General features: G+C 35.5%; 2 protein-coding genes across 4 annotated transcripts; one reads left to right on the top strand and one right to left on the bottom strand.

Annotated features, from left to right (window-relative positions):
• Positions 1–3069: 3069 nt before the first annotated feature.
• On the top strand, positions 3070–17617 carry LOC110445326. 3 transcript variants are annotated; one of them, XM_021489875.1, is made up of 7 exons: positions 3070–3348; positions 3864–3960; positions 6095–6237; positions 12197–12287; positions 13430–13527; positions 14708–14834; positions 16451–16600. In XM_021489875.1, exons 1-7 carry the CDS (start codon positions 3155–3157, stop codon positions 16505–16507), a joined length of 807 nt encoding a protein of 268 aa, XP_021345550.1. In that variant the 5' UTR covers positions 3070–3154; the 3' UTR covers positions 16508–16600. The 3 variants fall into 3 exon arrangements, with proteins under 3 accessions (XP_021345550.1, XP_021345552.1, XP_021345551.1); XM_021489877.1 differs by having other exon boundaries at positions 14708–14742; positions 16451–16542; XM_021489876.1 differs by lacking the exon at positions 14708–14834 and having other exon boundaries at positions 16451–17617.
• An 87-nt stretch (positions 17618–17704) lies between these two features.
• Positions 17705–23977, bottom strand: LOC110445327. The gene is made up of 5 exons (XM_021489878.1): positions 23774–23977; positions 21872–21977; positions 21048–21154; positions 19581–19753; positions 17705–19158 (listed from the first exon to the last, which is right to left on the bottom strand). The coding sequence occupies exons 1-5, from the start codon at positions 23889–23891 to the stop codon at positions 18883–18885; spliced, it is 780 nt and encodes a 259-aa protein (XP_021345553.1). The 5' UTR covers positions 23892–23977; the 3' UTR covers positions 17705–18882.
• Positions 23978–24192: the final 215 nt, after the last annotated feature.

The following is a 24192-nucleotide window of genomic DNA, read 5'->3' as shown; positions in this document are numbered from 1 at the left end:
TCATATTTTCATACAAAGATGCATTTCGTGTGGTGTTTTGTTTTGATCCATAAAAATCAAGTGCAAACCTTGTATCGCACACATGCATTATCGGTACCGTTTAACGTCCTTGGTGTAATGCCAAAACTTATCACAAAATTGTCTGACAATAACCACAGAACAGCACGTCGGACATAGATGCAGTATCTACGATTTTATAACATGAAACAGAATTCACACACGTAGAAGCCTCCAGTTTTAGACTGACAATCCTTCACTATTTCTGTGATAGTGAGAGAATGATATGTTATGGAATGGAAACATTTAATGATACCAGTCTTAGTCACAATGGAGATCTCATCTTACAGGTATATTGAGAGATACATGTGAAACATCAATATTTAATTTCAGAAAATAGGAGTTTAGAGGTGAACTTTGTTTCTAACAACCAGTAAAGCACTATCATAAAGCGCAGTGTTTAAAAACCGGTAATGAAACATTAATGTAGAGCATCAAATGTTACGCTTACTGCGATTAAGAATATATCAAAAAAGTACCTCCTTTCTTTTCAAAAGATTGGCTAAATACTGTGACTGGATTTGCAGGACACGGTCATCAAGGTTTAACTGAAAACATCCTGTACTGGCAGGCGGAATCCAAACAATGGGTTCCCGTGGCAGTCGTAGGTCCAGTGTTTTCTTAATTATTTTTCAAAATGTTCAGTTTATCTTTATTGTATTCTCCGTTTAATGGAATACCCAAATTCATCAATAAAAATAAGAAAAAGTTGAATTTTGTTTCTTTGATGATGAAAATTAGATAAACAAAATACAAGAATATATTTATTCAATGAAATGAATTAAGTAACTGTGATTTTATATACTGATATAAGAAATTACTGTTCTTTTTCAATATGAACAAATGATTGACAACAGGATATGTTTCATGTTTTGTGTATGCTATTTAGTTCTTCTCTATTTGTTGTTAACCATTATTGGACTATATACTATCCATATTAATTGTTTAAACTCTACATTGTATAGTGGATTTATCTTTCAAGAGTTAAACATAGTTTAGAGAGAGAAAATGTATATACACAAATGAAGATTTTTTTTATTTGATACAATGTATATCACGTATTTAAACAATGAATGTTTTAGCAAATGCTGTTATGGTCCTATAACACACATTGCTATTGATGACAAACTTAACAAAGCCCGCTAGGGCTTAATGTAATTTTGTAAGCAACAGAAATGTGTGTTATCGGACCATACAAGTATTTGCCAAAAAATTCATTATTTATATTTACATGTTGATAGAGTAATTATGCTATATTTAGTTATTTCGAACAGTTTTTGAACCGCAAATCAAGTGCTGGCAACAATGAAATTGATGACGTCACAATAAAGATTGATGACGTTACAATAGCAAATGTTGTTATATTCTCATAACAACATTTACCGTCAATGCATTACAATGGAAGGGTACAGAGCAAAATTAATGTAAATATAGTGTTATATAGCTATTGGCTGGATTCGAGTGTAAATTATGTTTTGTTGAACTAGAAAGTGTATGAGACAGAGGATGAGGAAAAATCAAAGGATTTGTCAACAAATTATTTGATGCGATGATAAAACCCAATAAACAAGTTCTTTAATAGTTTAATTTGTTATTTACAGTCTCTTTTGAATATTGTCTGTTGTTAATTCAATGTGGTATGATGTATGATTATTGGTATATGTTGCAAAGTGATACCTGGTCTGATACGCAATCTGCAAAATATCCCCTTTAAATCATTTGTTCAAACAAAATAACCATTAACGAATGTCAACACATATGCTACTTGATGAAAATAGGAAGATAGGAAAAAATATGTTGACATATTTTATTGATGACCAGTAAGAATTATAATAGAGTGTTTATTTTGTTAATAATTAATGTTTTCTAAATTACCTCCATTATGTTTTGTTTCAAGCTAATCTTGTTTGAAGCATCAGGTGTCATCACACATTCAGACAATGGGTGACATCACACGTACTAAAGGACAAGTAGTGATGTCACATGTAATATTATCCTATGGGTTATATTACAAAAATCGGCAGAAAATATGTGATTGGTCATTGGACAGTAAGTGGCATCGGATATACTGTAATATACATTAGCTGACATCCCACGTGTAGACATGAGGTGAGTACATCACACTTACAACTTTACCACTATAAAGTATTTATAAGTAGGAACAAGCACACGTATATATATTGGACCGTTAGATATCGGTGACCCCATATTTACCTTTAAACAATTACCTTACTGTGAGGCATGAGGTGAATCACACTAACAAATAAGGTTCTCTTGATGAGTTAATACAAATGAGTGCATGAGACATTCTCAACTTTAAATGTGATTTCGAAAAAGAAAGCCATGTTAAGACTATTTATTATTCAAAACTGCCTGATTCTTTATGGATTAAATTTTTCCTTGATCCTATATTTTTAATCGTTTCACTAGCTTCATTTCACACTTACAACTTTACCACTATAAAGTATTTATAAGTAGGAACAAGCACACGTACATATATTGGACCGTTAGATATCGGTGACCCCATATTTACCTTTAAACAATTACCTTACTGTGAGGCATGAGGTGAATCACACTAAGACATAAAGGTCTCTTGATAAGTTAATACAAATGAGTGCATGAGACATTCTCAACTTTAAATGTGATTTCGAAAAAGAAAGTCATGTTAAGACTATTTATTATTCAAAACTGCCTGATTCTTTATGGTTTAAATTTTTCCTTGATCCTATATTTTTAATCGTTTCACTAGCTTCATTTTCCCAACATAAAGATATACAAAGTTTGTTCTTGTGTCAGGATGTTTTTTTTCTCCTATTGACGATATGCACTGATAACGTGTATCCGAATAGATAGCACTATGGTTTACGTTGGTAATGACACACTGATATAGTTATCATTAATATCAATACCTGTTGAAGCATATAAAGGTATTCGATATCCACCCACCGGAATGTGTGCATGTGTGTGTATCGGTGTTACTGTAGTATCTAAATATATAGATAACACATCATATGACACCACTATCACTAAGTGAAGGATAGTTAAATGATGGCTATAAGTTCATGAAGAAGGAGTATAATCTTCTTACTGAAAATACATGACACATTGCAATATGTCTACGTTAACTTATCTTGATGTGTGCTTTTTAACCCTGTTTTCCGTGCTTATGGTGGAAACTGGGTTCGTCTCGGCTAAAGACTGTGTAGGAACTGGATCATGTTCGTGTCAATTTACAGATGGCACAACCATTGATTTAACTCCCCTATCCAGCAAGGATGTGAATAATCCAACGTAAGTATTATCGGGATCTTTGCGACAGCATTTAATTTATAGAAAAGGGACCAATGGCATATACATTGCATACTCACAACAATGTGTTCCTATTCAGAGCTGTGTTTCGACACGGTGTATTTAAAGAAGACAAATTTAGAACAAACCATCGTTTTCTCAGGTTTACTTCTCTTTGTAGAGGAGAACACATATTTAATTTTACTTTTTCCGGATTAGCAACATTTGTAAAACGTAGGATTGGAGGTGTATTGCATTTTTCTGAAATTACTTTTCTTTCCAACAAATGTTATTAGTCACAATGCATCACAACATGATGTTAAATGTTTTATTTCTGAGAAGTACATCTGTGTTAAAAAAACCACACCCACATTTAAAGTTTAAATAATTGCAAGTATATTACATCGTTGACAAATGAAGATAAATGATAGATGTTCTCACAAAGAATTGCACGTTTACAACCAGAATTCTACACGATTAAATAGGTTTTCGTGAGATTATCAACAATCATTTTTCAGATTTATGGACATTTCTGGACCTACCCCTCTTGATATTTATTCCTGGAATCCTTGTGCAGATTTTACAGAGGGACCAGACGGTTGTACAAACGTGGCGGTATGAATACAGTTTTTAACTTTATGGTGTATTTTTGTTCTCATCAATGTGTTATAAAATGCACACATTCTACACCGGAACTGTTTATGGGGTTTAACGTCCTATCAACAGCTCATGTCATTTTAGACGTGTCTCCATGTATGTTGTGTATGCGTGCATGTGTGTATGTGTACGTGCCTCCTTGTGATAGCGCAGATCTGATGCCAACTTCATAGTGCTATCTCGCTGAAATACCATGCCGAAGGCATTCAGCACAGCATTCCTCCCGGTCACATTATAATGACAACGGGTGAACCAGTTGTTGCCATAATGCTGATTTTTAAGTATTGAATATCACCTACCATTTTAAGGGCATTGGTATGTCGCGGTCTGGGTACAGAACCCATTGCATTGGCGATCGTTCAACATTAAAGCCAAAGGTGAGGTATTGCCAAGCAAAGCGCTTTAGAATTTAAGGTACCTAGAAATAGAGAGAAATATCAAGGTAAAAATACTGCATGGGTGCAGCAGATTTATTGTGGTCGCTTTTGTTACCCCAAGTAGAGGGCGCAAACGCAAATCCCCAGTTCTGCAGAGGGTTCCAACATTAGTTGCCTCTTGCGATATATGCATTGTGGAACAACAGATATATTCTTAATACCAGGAATGACAACAAACATATTTTTAGACCACCATCATCATACGGTGGGCTATTCAAAGCGCCCTTCGTCCAATCGATTTATTGTTGCCTTTTCACAGAATTACAAGAGGGATCTTTCTCAAATTGGATATGTGAGTTTTCCTTGGTCTAAACTTGTGCATGTTTACTTAATAGACAGATCGGACAAACAAAATGGTCGACAGACGGCCATCTTTTAAATTTTACAGTTAAGATTTGTTATCTCTTTTTCTAAGAAATTCCCTAAGGGATCTTTCTCAAGGTGACCCCTGATTTAAAGTTGTGCTTGATTGCTTTTGAGACTAATTGGAAAGCAGAATGACAGACAGGTGGGCATATTGAATTAAGACATTTAAGTTTTGTTAATTCTCCTTATCAGAAAGTACTGAAGGGGAACTCCTAATCATGTTTTCTTGCTCCCCTCCTTTAACATACCACTGGACAAAATGAGAATACATCCCTCATTGACAGCATTTGTAATTATGTAATAACTACAAAGTTTAAGCATTTCGCATATCGTAATGCAATAACATTTGTCATAGTGGCAGAATGAAAAAAAACCAAAGAGGTTTAAGTTAACGTCAAAGATTGTCGTTTTGGGATTTCCAGCATGGAACCGGATAATAGGGGAAATTAAGAGCAACGAAGGTTAAAAGTTATCTTTTGTAGATCTGATAAAGATTCTTTGACGTGGACGCAAAGATTCTTGTTCTGGATCTTCTGTTTAATTTTGTTCTTCCTTTTCAATTCAATACCGTACCATTTCCGAAAAAGAATTGATTCTTAAGGATATGGGAGAATTCAAGAAAGGAATGTTTTGAAACTTTTTCTTACCGATATATGATGTGATGATATCACACAATCTTGCTCATTTCAATCACTCGTTTCGTGGGTAAAGGTTCAAATACATTTAAACGTTATTTTGCATGATTATCGTATTGTTCCTATGTATATTAAGTCACGTAATATAATACATCGTTGACACCCGCTAGACAGATAAAGACTGAAGTCAATGTCAAATATGTGCAAGTTTGTTTGGTAAGTTTGTTTGGTGTTACATTTGAATCGAAAGTCTGAGAAAAAAATTGCAAAACTGCATTTTTGTGAAAATGAGGCCATTATGAATAGTGTTCTTCCTTTTGTGTTATCGACGACACCATCAAGCTAAATATAAATCAACTGTAAGTAAAGTCCCTTCGTCGTACCGAAATGTTTGGTTGTGTTAACAAAACCACTAGGCAAACTTATGAGCATTATGAAAGATATCGGCGTTCATGTCACAGAAACAATTAGCATTTCTTAAATAAATATCAGGTACATGTATTGAAAAATTAGGTAAAACATACTCATTTCATGCAATTTGGATGGAAACTAGTTATATAAATCAGTTTTGAAATTAGTAAACATTGTTACGATGGATCTTACACTAACGTTTTCTATATTATGTCTAGCCAACACCGTTTCAATCTTTCACAGGTTTGTAATATCCACCAAAATATCCCTAATGCTGCGTACTTTAGCTTGGGAACTACTGACTCGGTGACATTTACAACAGATGATCTGGGACAGGTGACGATGAACTACCAATTTACAGGAACCGGTACTCCAATTGTCCAACGGTAAGTAAATAATGGTTTTACCTCTCAAATAGTAAGTGTGTATTTCATGTAATCTACTGTGTAACGGTAAGTAAATAATGGCTTTAAATTGCTTTTGCCCACTGTAATAATGTAACAGTAAGTGTATATTTTATATTACCTACTGTGTAATGGTAAATAAAGAACGCTTGATTGTTCTCACTCTAATAGTAAGTGAGTATATCATGTTACCTACTGTGTAACGGTAAGTATAAAAGTTTACTTATTGGCTACTGTTGACGGTAAGAATTGAATGGTTTTTATTCACTGTACATAATAGTTAGTGTATTATATCATGTTACCTAATGTGTAACGGTAAGTACATCATGTTTTACCTACTATAATATGAAGTGTGTTATTTCATGTTACCTAATGTGTAACCGTAAGTACATCATGTTTTACCTACTATAATATGAAGTGTATTATGTCATGTTACCTAATGTGTAACGGTAAGTACATCATGTTTATACCTACTATAATATGAGGTGTATTATGTCATGTTACCTACTGTGTAACCGTAAGTACATCATGTTTATACCTACTATAATATGAAGTGTATTATGTCATGTTACCTAATGTGTAAAGGTAAGTACATCATGTTTTACCTACTATAATATGAAGTGTGTTATGTCATGTTAGCTAATGTGTAACGGTAAGTACATCATGTTTTTACCTACTATAATATGAAGTGTGTTATTTCATGCTACCTACTGTATAACGGTTAGTATCGAATGCTTTTTAACTACTCATATAGCTAGTATGTTATATTACATACTGTGTTACGGTAAGTGGAGGCTTACTGTTAATTTATAATAAGTTAAGTACGTATGAATTACTGTTAAATTAAAGTCTTTGATCAACAACTACTTATCGTTCTGACTGTTATGTCAACTCATGGCGAACATTGTGATGTCACCTATTGTCTTATGATGTGACGTCATCTTCTGTCTAACGGTTATGTGTCACTAACTGTCTAACGGTGTGATGTCACCTACTGTCTAACGGTGTGATGTCACCTTCTGTCTAACGGTTATGTGTCACGTACTGTCTAACGGTGTGATGTCACCTTCTGACTAACGGTGTGATGTCACCTTATGTCTAAATGTTTGATGTAACTTACTGTCTATATATGTAATGTCACCTACTATCTAACGGTGTGAAGTCACCTTCTGTCTAAATGTGTGATGTAACTTACTGTCTGTATATGTGATGTCACCTCCTGTCTAACGGTGTGAAGTCACCTTCTGTCTAAATGAGTGATGTAACTTACTGTCTATATATGTGATGTCACCTACTGTCTAACGGTGTGATTTCACCTTCTGTCTAACGGTGTGATGTCACCTTCTGTCTAAATGTGTGATTTCACCTACTGTCGAAATTGGTGATGTCACTTACTGTCTATATATGTGATGTCACCTACTGTCTAACGAAGTGAAGTCACCTTCTGTCTAAATGTGTGATGTTACTTACTGTCTATATATGTGATGTCACCTACTGTCTAACGGTGTGAAGTCACCTTCTGTCTAAATGTGTGATGTCACATACTGTCTAACGGTGTGAAGTCACCTTCTGTCTAAATGAGTGATGTAACTTACTGTCTATATGTGTGATGTCACCTACTGTCTAACGGTGTGAAGTCACTTACTGTATAACGGGGAGATGCCATCTATTTTCTAAGTGAGTGTAATATTACCTTCCGTCTGTATAATGATAAATGTAGTGTCACTTACTCTGTACCTAACAGACAGTACAATGGCGTTTCTAATGGTAACTGTCAAATGATTCATTATCGATAGATAGGTGAGGTATAACGATAATCAAGTGGTAAGGTCATTTTACCTGGGTCTCTGTATCAAGTTCATCTACCTGTATGAAGCACTTGATGACACATGTCCTTTATTTAAGGCATAGGTACATAACGTACATTATACACACAAGCATCGGCCATATCTTTACTACAAGTCAACACTTGACCTTATCTCTAATATAACATGTAGGTCTGTACCGTGAGTTATGTGCCTCCCAAATACGATCTGACAAAACTTGTTAATATTAGGCCGCATGAACCACTCGCCTTACATTGAATTGCATTCTGACCAGAGATGCATAACACAAAACATAACAACACAATAAGTGTTTAGTACACAGACAGACAGGTTACTCTTTAATGTCATGGTTATGGATATCGTATTTGTGATAATTGAGTATAATATTTATTCAATCTCGTAAATTTATTCAAAATAAGAAAATATTAATTCATTGAAATTATTTAACCATTTCAAAAATATTTTCATTTTATTGAATATTTAATTTATTAATCGGAAATCGACATTTGTTTATATCGTTTATGCTTGTTACATAAATAGAACATTTTAAGATGGTCGTTGATATCCAATGTTACAGTTATGACGTCAAAAACGTATGCGATTGCATCCATAGCTTATATGAATAACATCTAAATTTGGTAGAAATACAAAATGGCAACGTACTAAAAGTAAAGTATTGGATAATAAACTTATCTCTCTGGATATAAATGAGTTGGATATTCTCTTTATTTACTACCCATGTAGGATCTGCAAATGATATCCATTTTTAGAGGTTTTGAATCGGCCTTATCAACACAATAAGGTCACCAAGCTCAAATGGTTTATAACGGGTAATTAGGTAGGTCAAGGTCATTTTCTTGTTTGATAAATCATTTTATAGACACAAGATAAAGTTCCAAAGCACTCAGTGACTTCAGTAGAATAGTTTAACACGAAATAAGATAGACTTAAAGGTAATTATATCGTATTGTTTTTCGTAGTCAAAGTTTGGTTTGGTTTAATTTTGTTTAACGACCTATTAACAGCATAGGTAATTTAAGGACGTGCCTCCATGTGTATAGTGTAAGCGTGCATGCGTGTATGTATGCTGGAGACAGGGAATATTAGTGTTGGTCTTGGTCACACAAGAATATGCTTACAGAATCACTGTAGTGTCGTGTATGTATGCTGGAGACAGGGTGTGTTGGTGTTGGTCTTGGTCAAAGTAGAATATGCTTACAGAATCACTGTAGTGTCCTGTATGTATGCTGGAGACAGTGTGTGTTGGTCTTGGTCTTGGTCAAAGTAGAATATGCTTACAGAATCACTGTAGTGTCGTGTATGTATGCTGGAGACAGGGTTTGTTGGTGTTGATCTTGGTCAAAGTAGAATATGCTTACATAATCACTGTAGTGTCGTGTATGTATGCTGGAGACAGGGTTTGCTGGTGTAAGTCTTGGTCACAGTAGAATATGCTTAGATAATCACTGTAGTGTCGTGTATGTATGCTGGAGACAGGGTTTGCTGGTGTTGGTCTTGTCAAAGTAGAATATGCTTACAGAAACACTGTAGTGTAGTGTAGTATGCTGGAGACAGGGTTTGTTGGTGTTGGTCGTGTCAAAGTAGAATATGCTTACAGAATCACTGTAGTGTCGTGTATTATGCTGGAGACAGGGTTTGTTGGTGTTGGTCTTGGTTAAAGTAGAATATGCTTACAGAATCACTGTAGTGTGGTGTAGTATGCTGGAGACAGGGTTTGTTGGTGTTGGTCGTGTCAAAGTAAAAAATGCTTACAGAATCACTGTAGTGTCGGGTGTGTATGCTGGAGACTGGGTTTGCTGGTGTTAGTCTTGGTCAAAGTAGAATATGCTTACATAATCACTGTAGTGTCGTGTATGTATGCTGGAGACAGGGTTTGTTGGTGTTGGTCTTGGTCACAGTAGAATATGCTTACAGAATCACTGTAGTGTCGTGTGTGTATGCTGGAGACTGGGTTTGCTGGTGTTAGTCTTGGTCAAAGTAGAATATGCTTACAGAATCGCTGTAGTTTCGTGTATGTATGCTGGAGACAGGGATTTTTGGTGTTGGTCTTTGTCAAAGTAGAATATGCTTACAGAATTACTGTAGTATCATATTGATACCGATTGTCTCTAGGATTTGGTTAGATTAAGGATGTGACTTGGTGTTTTCCATGATGCAAAGCAGTGAGTTTCGGCAACGTTAAAGTAGATTTCGCCTGCTGCATACTTATGAAACAAGGGGTTGCTTCCCTTCCCTTGCTAAAGGGGCGGTGCTTAATAGGGGAACTTTGAGGAAATATTAAAAGCACTTCTTATTGTGTACGAATGGAGGAATTTGACAAAAAATGTTGTGAAGAGCATCCTTAGGCAAAGGATGTCGTGTATGTATGCTGGAGACAGGGTTTGTTGGTGTTGGTCGTGTCAAAGTAGAATATGCTTACAGAATCACTGTAGTATCGTGTATGTATGCTGGAGACAGGGAATGTTAGTGTTGGTCGTGTCAAAGTAGAATATGCTTACAGAATCATCACTGTAGTGTCGTGTCTGTATGCTGGAGACAGGGTTTGTTGATGTTAGTCTTGGCCACAGTAGAATATGCTTACAGAATCACTGTAGTGTCGTGTATGTACGCTGGAGACAGGGAATGTTAGTGTTGGTCGTGTCAAAGTAGAATATGCTTACAGAATCATCACTGTAGTGTCGTGTATGTATGCTGGAGACAGGGTTTGTTGGTGTTAGTCTTGGTCACAGTAGAATATGCTTACAGAATCACTGTAGTGTCGTGTATGTATGCTGGAGACAGGGTTTGTTGGTGTTGGTCTTGGTCAAAGTTGAATATGCTGACAGAATCACTGTAGTATCATATCGATACCGATTGTCTCTAGGATTTGGTTAGATTAAGGATGTGACTTGATGTTTTCCATGATGCAAAGCAGTGAGTTTCGCAATGTTAAAGTAGATTTCGACTGCTGCATACTTATGAAACAAGGGGTTGCTTTCCTTCCCATGCTAAAGGGGCGGTGCTTAAAAGGGGAAATTTGAGGAAATATTAAAAGCACTTCTTATTGTGTACGAATGTAGGAATTTGAAAAAAATGTTGTGAAGAGCATCCTTAGGCAAAGGAAACTCATTTTTGTATAATTGAAGAGTGTGGATTCTCTGTTAGCATAGGGGCAGAGCCAAATTGGGGTGAACATTAATTAAAATTCTCCTCTTCCATACCAATCGAGGGATTTTTAACATTTTTGCTCTAAATTGTTTTAGGGCAAAGATAAATCAACTTGGTATTAAAGGAGGGGCAAAGAGGTGTCGCTCAATAGGGGGGTACTTGATTTACATATTCTCCTTGTTTATTATTTTGGTGTAGAGCATCCTCGGATAAAAGGGTCTTAATTTCGTATTGTAAACAGATGTTGTGGTCACCACGGGGGCAAAGAGGTGGGCACAACAGGGGAAATACTGCTAATTTAAAAACATAATCCTGTTTAAAGATTGTAAGGGTTTTTACCAAATTCAGATTAGTCAACTCTTTGAGCAACAAGGAATCAACGGCATGTAACTTTAGGGTGTGATTCCCCTGGGGGTAAAGGGGCATGGCCAAATCAGGTACATAGAGTAAATCTTCACAGCTTTTTTGTTCTATAGACCTAAATGAAACAATTTGATAAAGATAACACTTGGTCCAATGCGATTCAATGTCGTATACACCATGCACCCATCCCAATGGGAACAGAGGGATGGGACCAATTAATGTAAGGGTACTGCTGAGAAACAGATCCAAAATTTGGAAATATTTGTAGTACTGGAAGATATTTTGCCATGCTAACTTATATATCCAGGTGAGCGACACAGGCCACCAGGCACCTGGGCCTCCTGTTTTCTTTCCGTTCTTTGTTATGGAACGCTGAATTGTCCATTCAAACTTTTGTGGTTCCCTGTTTTTAAAAATAGTCTTTGAATCATACTCTTTAGATTTTAATCTTTATTTTCGATGCTGTCTCGAAAGCTGTCAGTTGACAAAGCCGCCATTTTTCCTTATCTGTTGCAAAGACGTATTGTATGTATTATGATTAATACTTCTTATCAATAGTACTAAACCTAAATTGTTTCTTGTAGAAATTCCCACATCCTCTTGACATGTGACCAATCCCAGGAAGGGACCTTGGTGGCTCAAGGACCATTACCCGACCCTAGCAGTCCCGATTATGTAAGTGTTATCACTACCATATAACCAAGAGATCCCTTACATAGAATGTAAACATCATACACGTGTTTACTATACAGGACTACTCTAGTCCTTGTCATGTTAACACTTACAGGATCTCCCCAGGGATGATTATTCATATGCGCATGGCGTTAAAGACAAACGACACTCACATTCACTTTGATTAGGTTTTGTTTTATTGGGTTACGTGTCCTGTTAACAGCTAATGTCATTTAAGGTCTTGGGTATAGTGTAGGCATATGACTGAATGGGGTGCATTGGCGTATTTGCCTCTTTGTTATAGCGCGAAACTGGTGCTGACGTTACAGTACTACCAATAAAATACCTTGCCGAAGGCATCCAGCACAGTTTTCCAACTGGTCACGTTATCCTGACAACGAGTAATTAGCTGTTGCCTTTTTCTTAACTGTTAAGCGTTTAGCAGGGAATAGCAAGTACCACCATCATGTTTTTGTTTTATCCCGGCCTGAAAACAACACATTGCCTTTCCCACTCGGGCGAACGTTCAAAACTAGGCAAACAGTGAGATATTGCCAATATTTGATATTCCAGGAGTTACGCTCACTTACGCTCTCTGCACCCCTGTAATAATTCATGCCAAACTTGGAGGCACGAAGCAAGCTTTTAGATTGGTTCCGGGTAAAAATATACCCTGACAAATTGGTAGGCTGTTACCTATCCTTTGAACAATGCTGGTCAAGTTTACGGGTACATTGCTGCTTGATTCGATATACATCTAAGGATCCCACAAGTCTACTCGTATCACACACAAGGTTTCACATAAAGAGCCTTTAATTATATTGTGACATATCTCAGGGGTACAAAGAAAGTAGGTGACATTAACCAAGACTTTTCCATGCGTAGATACACGACGAGAGTAGATTAGGATTTATAATGTTATCAATATATAATACCTTTCACGAAATCGATTTAGTCAAACAAATACCAAGATTTAAGGCAAGGGTTGTTTAATTAGTTTCTCTTCAAACGGAGACCAATATTCTGTAGTTGCTACTCTATTTTGATTTCATGGACAGTTTAATAAAATTGAATTATTTAAGAGAATAAACGGGCACCTGTCTTCAGTATAAAGTGGTTTATTATGCAGTTTTTCTTTCTTTCAGTACTTTGGACTGCAAAGTAAATACGTATGCCCAGGGAACTCACCCGGTGGCGGCGGTAAAAGTAGTGCAATGTCTGTCGGAAGCATCCTATGTATAGCGTAAGTGTATCCGTACGTTTTCTTGCATACACGAATTTATTTATATTATCTTAACTTAATTATGATAATAGTAATAATTTGAGGTTATTATATATCGCTTTATTACAGCCTAGCTCGTAGGTTCTCTCAAAGCGGCTCTCAAATTATTATTCGTGGTTATAGGACTTTTGTAACCAGCCAATATCTTTCTAAACTCCATGGGGAACATACAGCCTGTGCTGCCACTTAGGCGCGCACAGCTAGCATTCAAAAGTTCCAGCACTGCCAAACCACGTACCCATGTACAGCTGAGTAGACTGGAACAAGCGGAGAAAAGTATGTTGTTCACAGTGCCGTGACGTGACTCGAACTCGCAACACTTACGTCACGAGCCCAGCGTCCTACCGCTAGACAACCGTGCATCTTAAAATTGTTTTCATAACAAATATATCTGTTTAATTCATGACACAATATAATAAGTACTTCGAAATCCAAGGGTTTCGCTCGATGCACACTTTTACTTTACACTGGAAGTATGTAATGACAAAATCAAAGGCCCTGGCTTAGCTATTTGATCGATTTATGGTTAAAAAATGACCGATACTTAAGCTAAAACATGTCCTTTGAAGATAACAGTGTATCGGCACATGACTTCGTTACATTGTATGATACAGCGCAATTCTTTTTATATTAATCAAAAATTCAAACGAATCTGCTTGAATCATCCGCAAGGTGGCGCGGATAGAGTCTGACATATCACTTCGATGTAGAGAAGATACTTCTATTTAGAGTTCCTGCCCACTGCACTTTTTTTTCTATATTTCAATAACTTTCCCTTGTATTCCTTTTTATATATATAACTGCAGCAAAGTTGGGCCAGCAGGATCGCTTACGCTATGTTTATTGGTCATGAAATTAATAAAAAAAAAAACTAATTAAATGACGTCATTAAATTAATGTACATCACTTTACTTTGGCGTATACTTCATTTCGGGAACTGTGCTTGCTATTTTCAACAATGATAGTATATTGTTATTATCCGTCGGCAAATATTCAATTTCACAACAGATAATACTTGTTAATTAATGTGAAAATCTATCTCAAAAAATATTTATTTGCAGTATAATATCTCGATTTAAAGATATAAAGATATTAAGTCAAAATGCTACATAATATGATATCAATGCTATTTCTGTTTCAGTGTCCTCGTCATTGCCCTGGTATATGTGATAGGAGGTATGTCAATTAATGTCTTCTATAGAAAGCACATCGGCATCGAAAGATTTCCAAATGCGTCATTTTGGCTTTTAGTACCTGGCCTTATCAAAGTAAGAAAATATTCTAGATATCATTTTTGTTTATTTAGAAATACAGTTGCCCTCGTGTCGATGGCTTTAATGCTTAGACACAAATTGTATTTTACATACTGTCCGACCGGGATAACTCAGGTTATGCATAGTTTGTGGATAAAATACCGCAACGGAGATATTTTGCAATTTTTCGCGTTTAGACAAGAGAGACAGACATTCTTTATTTCCACATTTAGAGAAAATTTTGAGAACTGATTTCCTATTTTTCAAAAGCAGTTTGATGTTATTGGTACCTGCTTCCAAAATTTTTCGCCGTTCGTTATCCTACAAAGAACATTTTGTCCGATCTCCTAAAAACACATTGATTGATTTGTCTCCATCTAGAACGAAAAGTCTGTATATGAATGTACATGTATACACTCTTCTTTTTTTATTTTAAAAGACATCTCTACTCGCATATAGTACTGGACATTCAATAATAAAGGGTGTACAATATCATTACACAACTTACATTTCACTACAGTAAATAAACAAGGTTCCATAAGAACTATTCTAACTTTAAGCTGAAACGTACGTAGCGAAAGGTAAGGAGCATTTGTCGTACATTTGCCATACTCAGTTTCTCTCTCCATTTGTGAAAGTAGCAATCAGACATGAATGTGTCAAGTAAGCCTTTCCATTCGTACCGGGCTAACAATAAAGTCTTTGAGTAGACTTAGTAGATTGAACTTCATGAATTTTATTTTTACATCTCTGAGGAATCCTAGCATGTTGGATGATGGATGTGCGTATAGAACACTGCTAATTCTAGCGATGAGCACAATAATTGCATAGCTCTATGACAAAGTTTATTCAAGCATGTCTTTGAGCTTGTTCAAGTAATTCTGCAGATGTCTGGCTTTTGTCGTTCTATAACTCAGACCAGTTAGTTATGCTAGGTATGATTGTCCGCTTCATGATATTAAAACTTGCAGACGGGTTGAGTTCATCTGGGTCTAAGCCGATATTTAGTAACGAGTTCAATAGTTTCTTGCCTTTGGAACATGATTCAGCAATCCCGGTATTAGATTGTAGATTAATTCCCTGAGAAGTGTATCTCTGGAGAAAATGCTTTATAAATTATACTTTTTCTATATATTGCACTTTCAGAGATACACAAAGTAAGTTATCTATCGTAAGAAATAATAGGATATCTCGTGAGTAATCCAAAACCGTAGTTAAAAAAATGGGGGGGGNAAGAAATGCTATAATGTTTTTAATGGTGCGAGACTCGACAAATTTTAAATTTAAATGCTACCTTGTGGATAACGCTAGCCTATCTATTACATAATTTCTTCTGAATACAGTGTATGGTAAATCTCTTAGCAGTAGTCTTTTTTTTTTAGCGATTGTCGCGGTTTTGGTTTTGCGCTAAACTTTCATTGCGCCGACAGAAGTTCATGTATGTTGTAACAAAACTGTATCTATTTCATATTTTGTGGGTGCGCCAATTCGTCATCAATGCGCTAATCTGTTACAATTTGATAGAGCGTTAAAATTTGACCATGCTAATTAAACACGTTTACAGTACATGTGTGTTCCTTACAGCTGATCGTTGTTTCAATCTAGCGTACACGTTCTTTTACATGTTTCAGGATGGCTGTAAATTCGTCATTACGAGAGGAAAAACGACAACTTATGATCGAATATAGGAATATTCTTAACAGTAAAAGTGATTTTGAAACATTTCAGCTGACATTTTGAAATATGATGATGAGTATTGTTACTCAAATCAAAGGCAAAAAGACGGCTCGGAGGTATTTGTGGGAGGTGCACCACTCTGCAAGCTCTCTGAGGGACGCAAATAAAGTTCTTCCGAGTTCGTTCCAAAAATCCTGAATTCACCAAAGGATTGTGTTGGTACACCGTCACTGTTTTTCATTTGAAAGACAACGAAAAGTGCAATAATACAAAACAAATTATAAATAAATGACAGACGAAAATAAATTGAATGAAATACACACCCAACAATCCATCCCCATCCATACCAATATTAAGCTGCTCTGTTTTTGAATTGTAGCGAGACTGAAAAGGTTACTTGATTTATCATGCTTATCCAGATATGGAGTTCAAGACAGAATCAAAACGATTGTTTACAACATCATATGGGTTGTTTTATTTATTTCTTGTCCTTTTATAAGCGATATTTGATATGATACAAACGTTTTTACATTATTTAAATTGTCTATTAACTGTGAAAAAAATCTACATATTAGAAATATCATATGGAGAATAGTATTTGCTCAATGATCATCCCTCTGCGAAAGGAATGCGATTTGCTTTTAGCTGTTAATTAATGATTTTGTCAATGTGTTATGGAGGAATTATCAATTCAACAATTTGGAAAGTCTTTTCAACTGTTTTTGTCGTTCCATGTATTGACTTAATGTAGCGATTTAAGTTGATGAATTTAAATTTAAGATAAATCATTTTTCAGTTAGAATTTTAGTAAAAAAGCAGTGGAGTGGTATTATTGCTATTAGGTCTTTCATTTTAACACCGCGTCATAATTGTAATCGATTGTTGGAGTATCGCTCATGTTTGTCATGAAATACCCATAATAAGCAAAAATATCATATAAAAGAAGATTTTTAATAGGTTTAATTTTAATCTTTGTTTGCATACCAGTTTTTGTACAAGTAATGTCTGTATTACCATCTCCAGCATCAGATGCAGACATTTAACATGAATCGATTGTATATCTTATATTATTGATGCATTAGTATTAATACAATAATACACTTTTTTGTCTTTATTAACAACATTTTGTTTGTTTTCTTTGTAATATTTTTTCGCTTCGAATAAAAAGTAATATTCAAATAATTGGGGATATTTTTTAGACTACTTACTGCAAATAACGAAGACAATCCCAAATATGGCTTGATTACGAATGCTTATCGCTTCCTGTAAAGGAATATATTATCTCGTTGCGATCTTTATAACATAACCAATTTGGAAATGTCCGTATAGTTCATTCTGCTGCTTTACATATTTCGTCGTATATCAATATATTTGCATTTGTATGTTGTTAACACGAAATTTGAAAACAAGTTTTTTCAGTCATTTCTCATAGCCTTTTTCACTATTTTCCTCGAAGAGACTTATTTATGGATATTAATCATTCGTTAAATGAACAATATAATAATATTGCATGCTTAAAAGTGTCAAATTAGTATTAACTTATCATTAAAATTCATTATCTGTCCTTCATACAAGTACCAATTGAAGCAGATATATGAATGTATGTCTGACCAAATTTAGGTAGTTTGAAGCGTCAAAGAAATATTTTGTAAAGATTGCGGAAACAGCAAATATTGAGTGAAAAATACATATAACTATCTATTGTTCAATTGCTTTCTTGATATTAAAAAACACGTTCACCTTTCACATGCTAGCGACAACTCAGTGAATGTGTGTTGCAGATTTTGAAAGTATGGTTGATTCAAGGAGACACAAAAACACGTTGTTTGTTAACTAAACGAAAACGTGTTCAACATAGGACAACAATGACGTCATCGATCTGAATATCAAAAACAAATTTATTGATCGTCATGTTCAACAAATTATATCGATACACATTATAATATATAACAATAACATTCCGATCGCTTTAGCTGACGAGGTACCGTGAAAGATCAAAGCAAAATTGTTCATACACTTGTACAAAACATTGTTCAATTTGTTCATCACAGACATCCGAGATGGACCTGACGTTTTAAGGATATGTAATATAAACGATGTTAACTGATTAATGGAATATGTTCACAACAAAAAGATAAATATACCAATCCAGTACTTGGCTGAGTCTGTTTGCCATCCATGAGTAGCATGGTGAACCCACATCATCTACCCGTAGTTAAGTTAACTCATTCACCCCTGAAGACACAATTGAACTCTTCCAAATCGAAGGTTGGAATAGCTCGTTATGAAATTTAGGGATGAATGATTTAATCGTATGTTATTCCAAAATATGAAGATTCTGCAGTTACCAGTACAAGGACATTATGTATATCATATGTATTGCACATCACCAGATGAAAGGTAAAAGTTTGGGTGTTGATTTAAGATACTCCAGGTAAGCCGGGTCGGAACCGTATCTCTTCATGGCTGATCGCTGCTGCATGGGGATCCCACTGACATTGGTGAGTAGGTAGGCCACAAAGATTGGGGACAGCACGCCTACGTGTTCCCAGCCTTTAAGGACGGTGGATGAAGAAAGGTACAGACCGGACCACATCATAATCTCTCCTAGGTAATTAGGGTACTGTACCATCCGCCAAAGACCTTGGTTTATAAATGTCTTCTACAACAACAAAAACAATGATAGTCAAAAATGGGATCACCATAACAATTCTGGATATTTTCAATAAGATTGATTTTATTTATCGGAAGTTCAGGACGTCTTCTGTACAAAATATAGGAATAGTATTGGGGTGTTGTATCTAGGTGGAAATATACAGGCTATGGTACCACTTTTTATTGTTAACGATGAAATGCTTCGTTAGTTTCGTAGAATAAATTAACACCAACATTTTCTTTATTATCCTGCGCGACTGACTTACGACAATGTGAGGAACAAATGACATACTTCTATAAAGAAAGACAGATGGCGAGAAGGAGGACAGAAAATAAGACAAAAGAAACGAAAGATACAATTTGTATACTATAATGGGAGTTTAGACCTCTTAAATACTTGCTTGCAGAGATATCTGTTGCATGACTTACATGGTTATCTGGGTTACTCCTGAACGTGGACTTCTGATAGTCTGCTATAGTCTCCAATAGGAACCCCGTGGCCCATAGACCGTAGCCCACATAATCTCGACGCGTTAGGGGCTTGTCTTCCTTCTTACTGTTGAGGATTAGAGTGGGCAGAAGGGTAGCAAACACCCATACACCTGAAATAAGACAATGATGAATGTTCTACCGGTTGGAATACTGGGTTTTGGTGTGGACTGCCCCAAGATCTTCTTTCTTACTCAAATGCAGAAGAGGGATTTGTTTCTTACCATATGTTTCAGAATTATGACAACTTACCCAATTTTGAAAAGAAAAAAGTAATAACTAGTGCCATTTTCGTTTGTCGTGGTCGAAACGGATGAACATGAAATAAGGTCGGACCTAGTAATCTGATGCTGCTTTCAGGTAAGCCTTGACAAAGCCTTGCAAGGCATGAAAACACATTTACAGGTCCGCCATAATTTATACAAAAATGTTACATTTAAAAAACAGAAAAAAAACCAGCTGTTCTGTCAAAATCATAAACGAACAGGCGCAAGGGAAAATGTAATATAGTCTCGTAACAACATTCACATTTTCGCAATGCATTACAACCGAAGGATGCAGAGCAAATGTAAATATTTACATTTGCTCTGCATCATTCGGTTGCAATGCATTGAGAAGGAAAATGCTGTTGAGACTATAACAGCGCTGAATAAAGCGTTACTACTCTATCACAATGTAAATATAAATAGTGAATATTTTAGCAAATATTCTTATGGTCCCATAACACACATTTTTATTGCTACGTTTGTCATCAATAGAAAATTGTGCTATAGGACCATAACAACGTTTGCTAAATCATGCATTGCTTAATTGCAAGTTAATGCCAAAAATGTCTGGATCCTTCTGGTTGAGGTATGCAACATAATACAACACGTTTTGTGTCAGTAGTACTGACCGAATTCATATATATATATATCTTTACAATACTTCGTATTATGTTAAAATAATAGTTATATATTATTTATGAAATGAAATAATTTTACAAACTTTTTGTTTGTATGATTTTAAGTTTTACATCTTTTTTAAATAATCATGATGGTTTTCCCAAAGGTTCAGTTCTTAGTCCATGCTCTTTACTGGCCATAAACCAATAGTAACTTGGTATTGATAATTATGACATGACTGTGATTTTCTTAAACGTTTTGTTTATTAAATCTTTGTTATTTCTTCATTCAAGTTCAGTAGCGTATGGATCTATTTTCAGAAACGATTTATCAGAGCTATAGTCATGCCGGGAAAACAGTTACCAATGAATATTTACAGTTTTTGGAAGTGGTACGCGGATTCTCAATATCACACTTAAATTACACACATGGGGGTACAGTTTGTCCTTATACATGTATGACCCTAGCTTCTAATAGGACGTTAAACGCTTAACAAATTACGAAAATAGGACATTGGTTTTACCTTGGATGGTCCAGTAGACAAAGAATGTACTGGGTTTAGTTCGGACTTTGTTGAAGCGACGATCCTGTCCTTCCTTAAGGATTCTTGAAAACAGAAATAACCCTAGCCTGTAACAGAAAAGTTGTACCATTTAGAAATTAAATATTCTCAGTTGTAACATAGCTTCCTTCAAAAAAAAAGTTGGTTCAATCATACATGAGGTTGTAACACAAGATTAAATACATTAATAGTGGGTGGATATGCGAATTTAGTAACTGAAAGCTGTCTTAAAAGCCTGTTGAGTTTTTAAATATGTCTCAAAAGTTCTCAAAGTTTTAAAACGTAGGACCATTTGTATTATGTATCCCCTTTTCGCTAGTTAATTTTCAATTTTAAAAAAGATCACTGAAGTTCGGGTTCTTATAAAACTTGAAAATTAACTAATCCCAGTTTGAAAAACAGGACAAACAACGGACAACTTTGAGGGAATATATCTAAGGGAGATAACTCGTCAAGACACCCAACACACCTGAAACCCCAGGTGGCAGCCAGCCATGACACGATACGCTGTCGTCTGTAGTTGGTTTTGTTCCATTTCAGAGACAGAAGAGCAAGATACAGTATGGTGCCTGACCCTATCGGAGCCTCTACCAAGAACGCTAGATAAAAATAAAATCAGAACTAATATTGTCAATATTGTCAAACTTTTCTTCAAAAAGTTTGACAATATTTCCTAATATAATGAAGTAATCTCTGTTCGTCTTGGAATGGTATCTGCAATTGTAATTGGTAAGTCAGTGGCCGAATTCTAATTAATGAAAAGGGTAAAGTTGACGGGTACACACCTGGCCGACCACGTCATTACCATGCCGGTGTTTATCTTTTGGCGGGTAAAGTACGTGTTGTTCCATCGAAACGTCTGGAGTGCCAAGAAGAAAAACGTGCTTGACCCTGCAAACAACAATTTGTTATTGAAATATGAATAAAAGCAAAGAAATGACTTTGTCCCACTGCCGACAAAACACGAAAACATTCCTCTGTAGGTTCTCATGCATACAGCAACCTCCTTTTACTTTCGTTTTGGATTAAAGCTGGAACTGGATTGGGCCTTGCAATTCCTGCTGATCAGTAGCTCATCATAGCTTCAGTTAAAAAGACTCGATCTGGCAAGACTGCATTTTATTTGAAGATATTTTTCTCCCTTTTTTTCTTTTTTTTTTCTTTATTATTTTTCAGAAACAATTCCGCGTAGTATTGGTCCTTTCCAGAAATTATTTATGAAAGCATTTAATAGGCCGGTAAAGAGGTTTTCAATTCATAGTTACAATTTTGACAGTGGTACTTAAGGAAATGTGCTACCTTTAAGTTTTAATGATATGATCCTTCCAAAAATGTTCCGTACCAATTAGACATCTATTTTTTTTTTTTTTATGCCATCATGTTAATTTGAACGTGCTCAATTAATTAATGACACATCGAAGATGTCAAGCACCTTCACAATATATGCATTAATACCATTCTGTTTAACATGAACTAGAAGACATTGTTAAAAACTTTTGCTAATACAGACAAAGCAATTCGATACGCTCGGATTTTATCCATAAAAAAAAACCGAATTTTACTTGATGTTACTGTTTACCGATTGAACACTTAGCTACGTAATTTCCTCAAGTTAACAAATGTTCTTCATCCTGAGACCGGAATTAATATTTGTCTATTTTATAATATTTTCTTTTATGATCTCAGTTTTTTTTTCTAATTTTTTTTTACTATTTATTCTCAGACTTCTTAATCAGTTAGTGCTGGAAAACCGTAGCGGCCTCAAAACATATCATCGGCACAATTTAGGCCACCCCAGTATTCTATGAAATGCATGTATATAGCCCATATATATTACACAAATACTACTTAAATGGAGAGACAATAAGTATAAAGAAGTCTGCCAATGTGTTTGGTTCAATCCCTAGCGCATTATAGCATGCAATTAAAATAAATAAGCATGTAAAATGCACAATATCTCCGAGGGGCTTGGGGATAATTATTTGTATTTGATTCTTAACGGCCTATCAACAAACGATGTCATTATATAGGGCCAATAAAAGTAGATGAAACAGACATCAAATCTACGAAAAGGTTAAAGACAAACGCTTGGTTAGTAAAATAAAATAATGCTATTGAATAAATTGCAGAATGCCAATATTTTTAGAAAATATTAATAGCTTAAAAACTAAAGAATCCATTTTTTTTGTTTTTAATTATTATTCGTTGGACATTAATCATAATCATTCCATGTATAACACACACTCCAAAGCCTACAATTATATCGTCTTTTAAACATAATTCAGGACAGAACTCAGTTTATACATCTCCTGCCTTTTACTTGCAACAGAATATGACATATGTCCTTGAACATTGAGCTTACTCGAGTTTCTTGTCGGTATGTCAACAAACGTGAACCGTTGCAATCATAATCATTAAAATGTACCTCGATCTCTGTAAACCGAGAAAGTTATACAACTTTGCATAGTCATAGACGTATATTCTACTTTATATGTCTCGGGTATAGTTTGCGAAAAGTTGCACTTCGCTGGGTTCAAACAAACAATCGTCTTAAATCTTCCTGGTCAAGCACCGGACACTCTGAGTGCAAGACATAGGAATGAGCCCGTAAAGGAGGGGTGGGGCCATCTCAATATCTAAGTCTCGAAGCGTTCGGAGCTAGACACGTCTAATGTCACACAATGTACCTGCTAGGTCGTAAAACTTCTCCGTCTGAAGAGCAGCAGCGACGGCCCAGCAACCCCACTGTATACCGAAGTCTATAGCAGCAGCCTTCCCGAGAGAGCTTCCCATGTCGCCGAGCATTACATGTGTGACGGTCAAAACAAGGCGATAAAGGCGGTCAAAGTGTACCCCACATGTGTGTACACAGTCGTGTGTTGTGTAATATGTAAACTTCCGGTTGATGGAATTTTTCATATTTTAGAGTTATCTCTCTTTGCACATGGCATAAGGATTATACACAGATACACAGATTATAACTTTAAAAAAAACTCTGCTGTCAGTGTAGTAGAGTGGTTAAATCTGATTTTAATAAAAAAAAAAAATATTAGCTAGACATATAGTCAGGGTATTTTCCGCCAAAAGTTCGAAGAAAGAAAGATTT

Source organism: Mizuhopecten yessoensis, unplaced genomic scaffold, assembly GCF_002113885.1.
Source record: "Mizuhopecten yessoensis strain PY_sf001 unplaced genomic scaffold, ASM211388v2 scaffold2213, whole genome shotgun sequence".
Lineage (NCBI taxonomy): Eukaryota > Metazoa > Mollusca > Bivalvia > Pectinida > Pectinidae > Mizuhopecten > Mizuhopecten yessoensis.
Note: the sequence above shows the minus strand (reverse complement) of the source record. Positions and strands in the feature narration are given on the sequence as shown.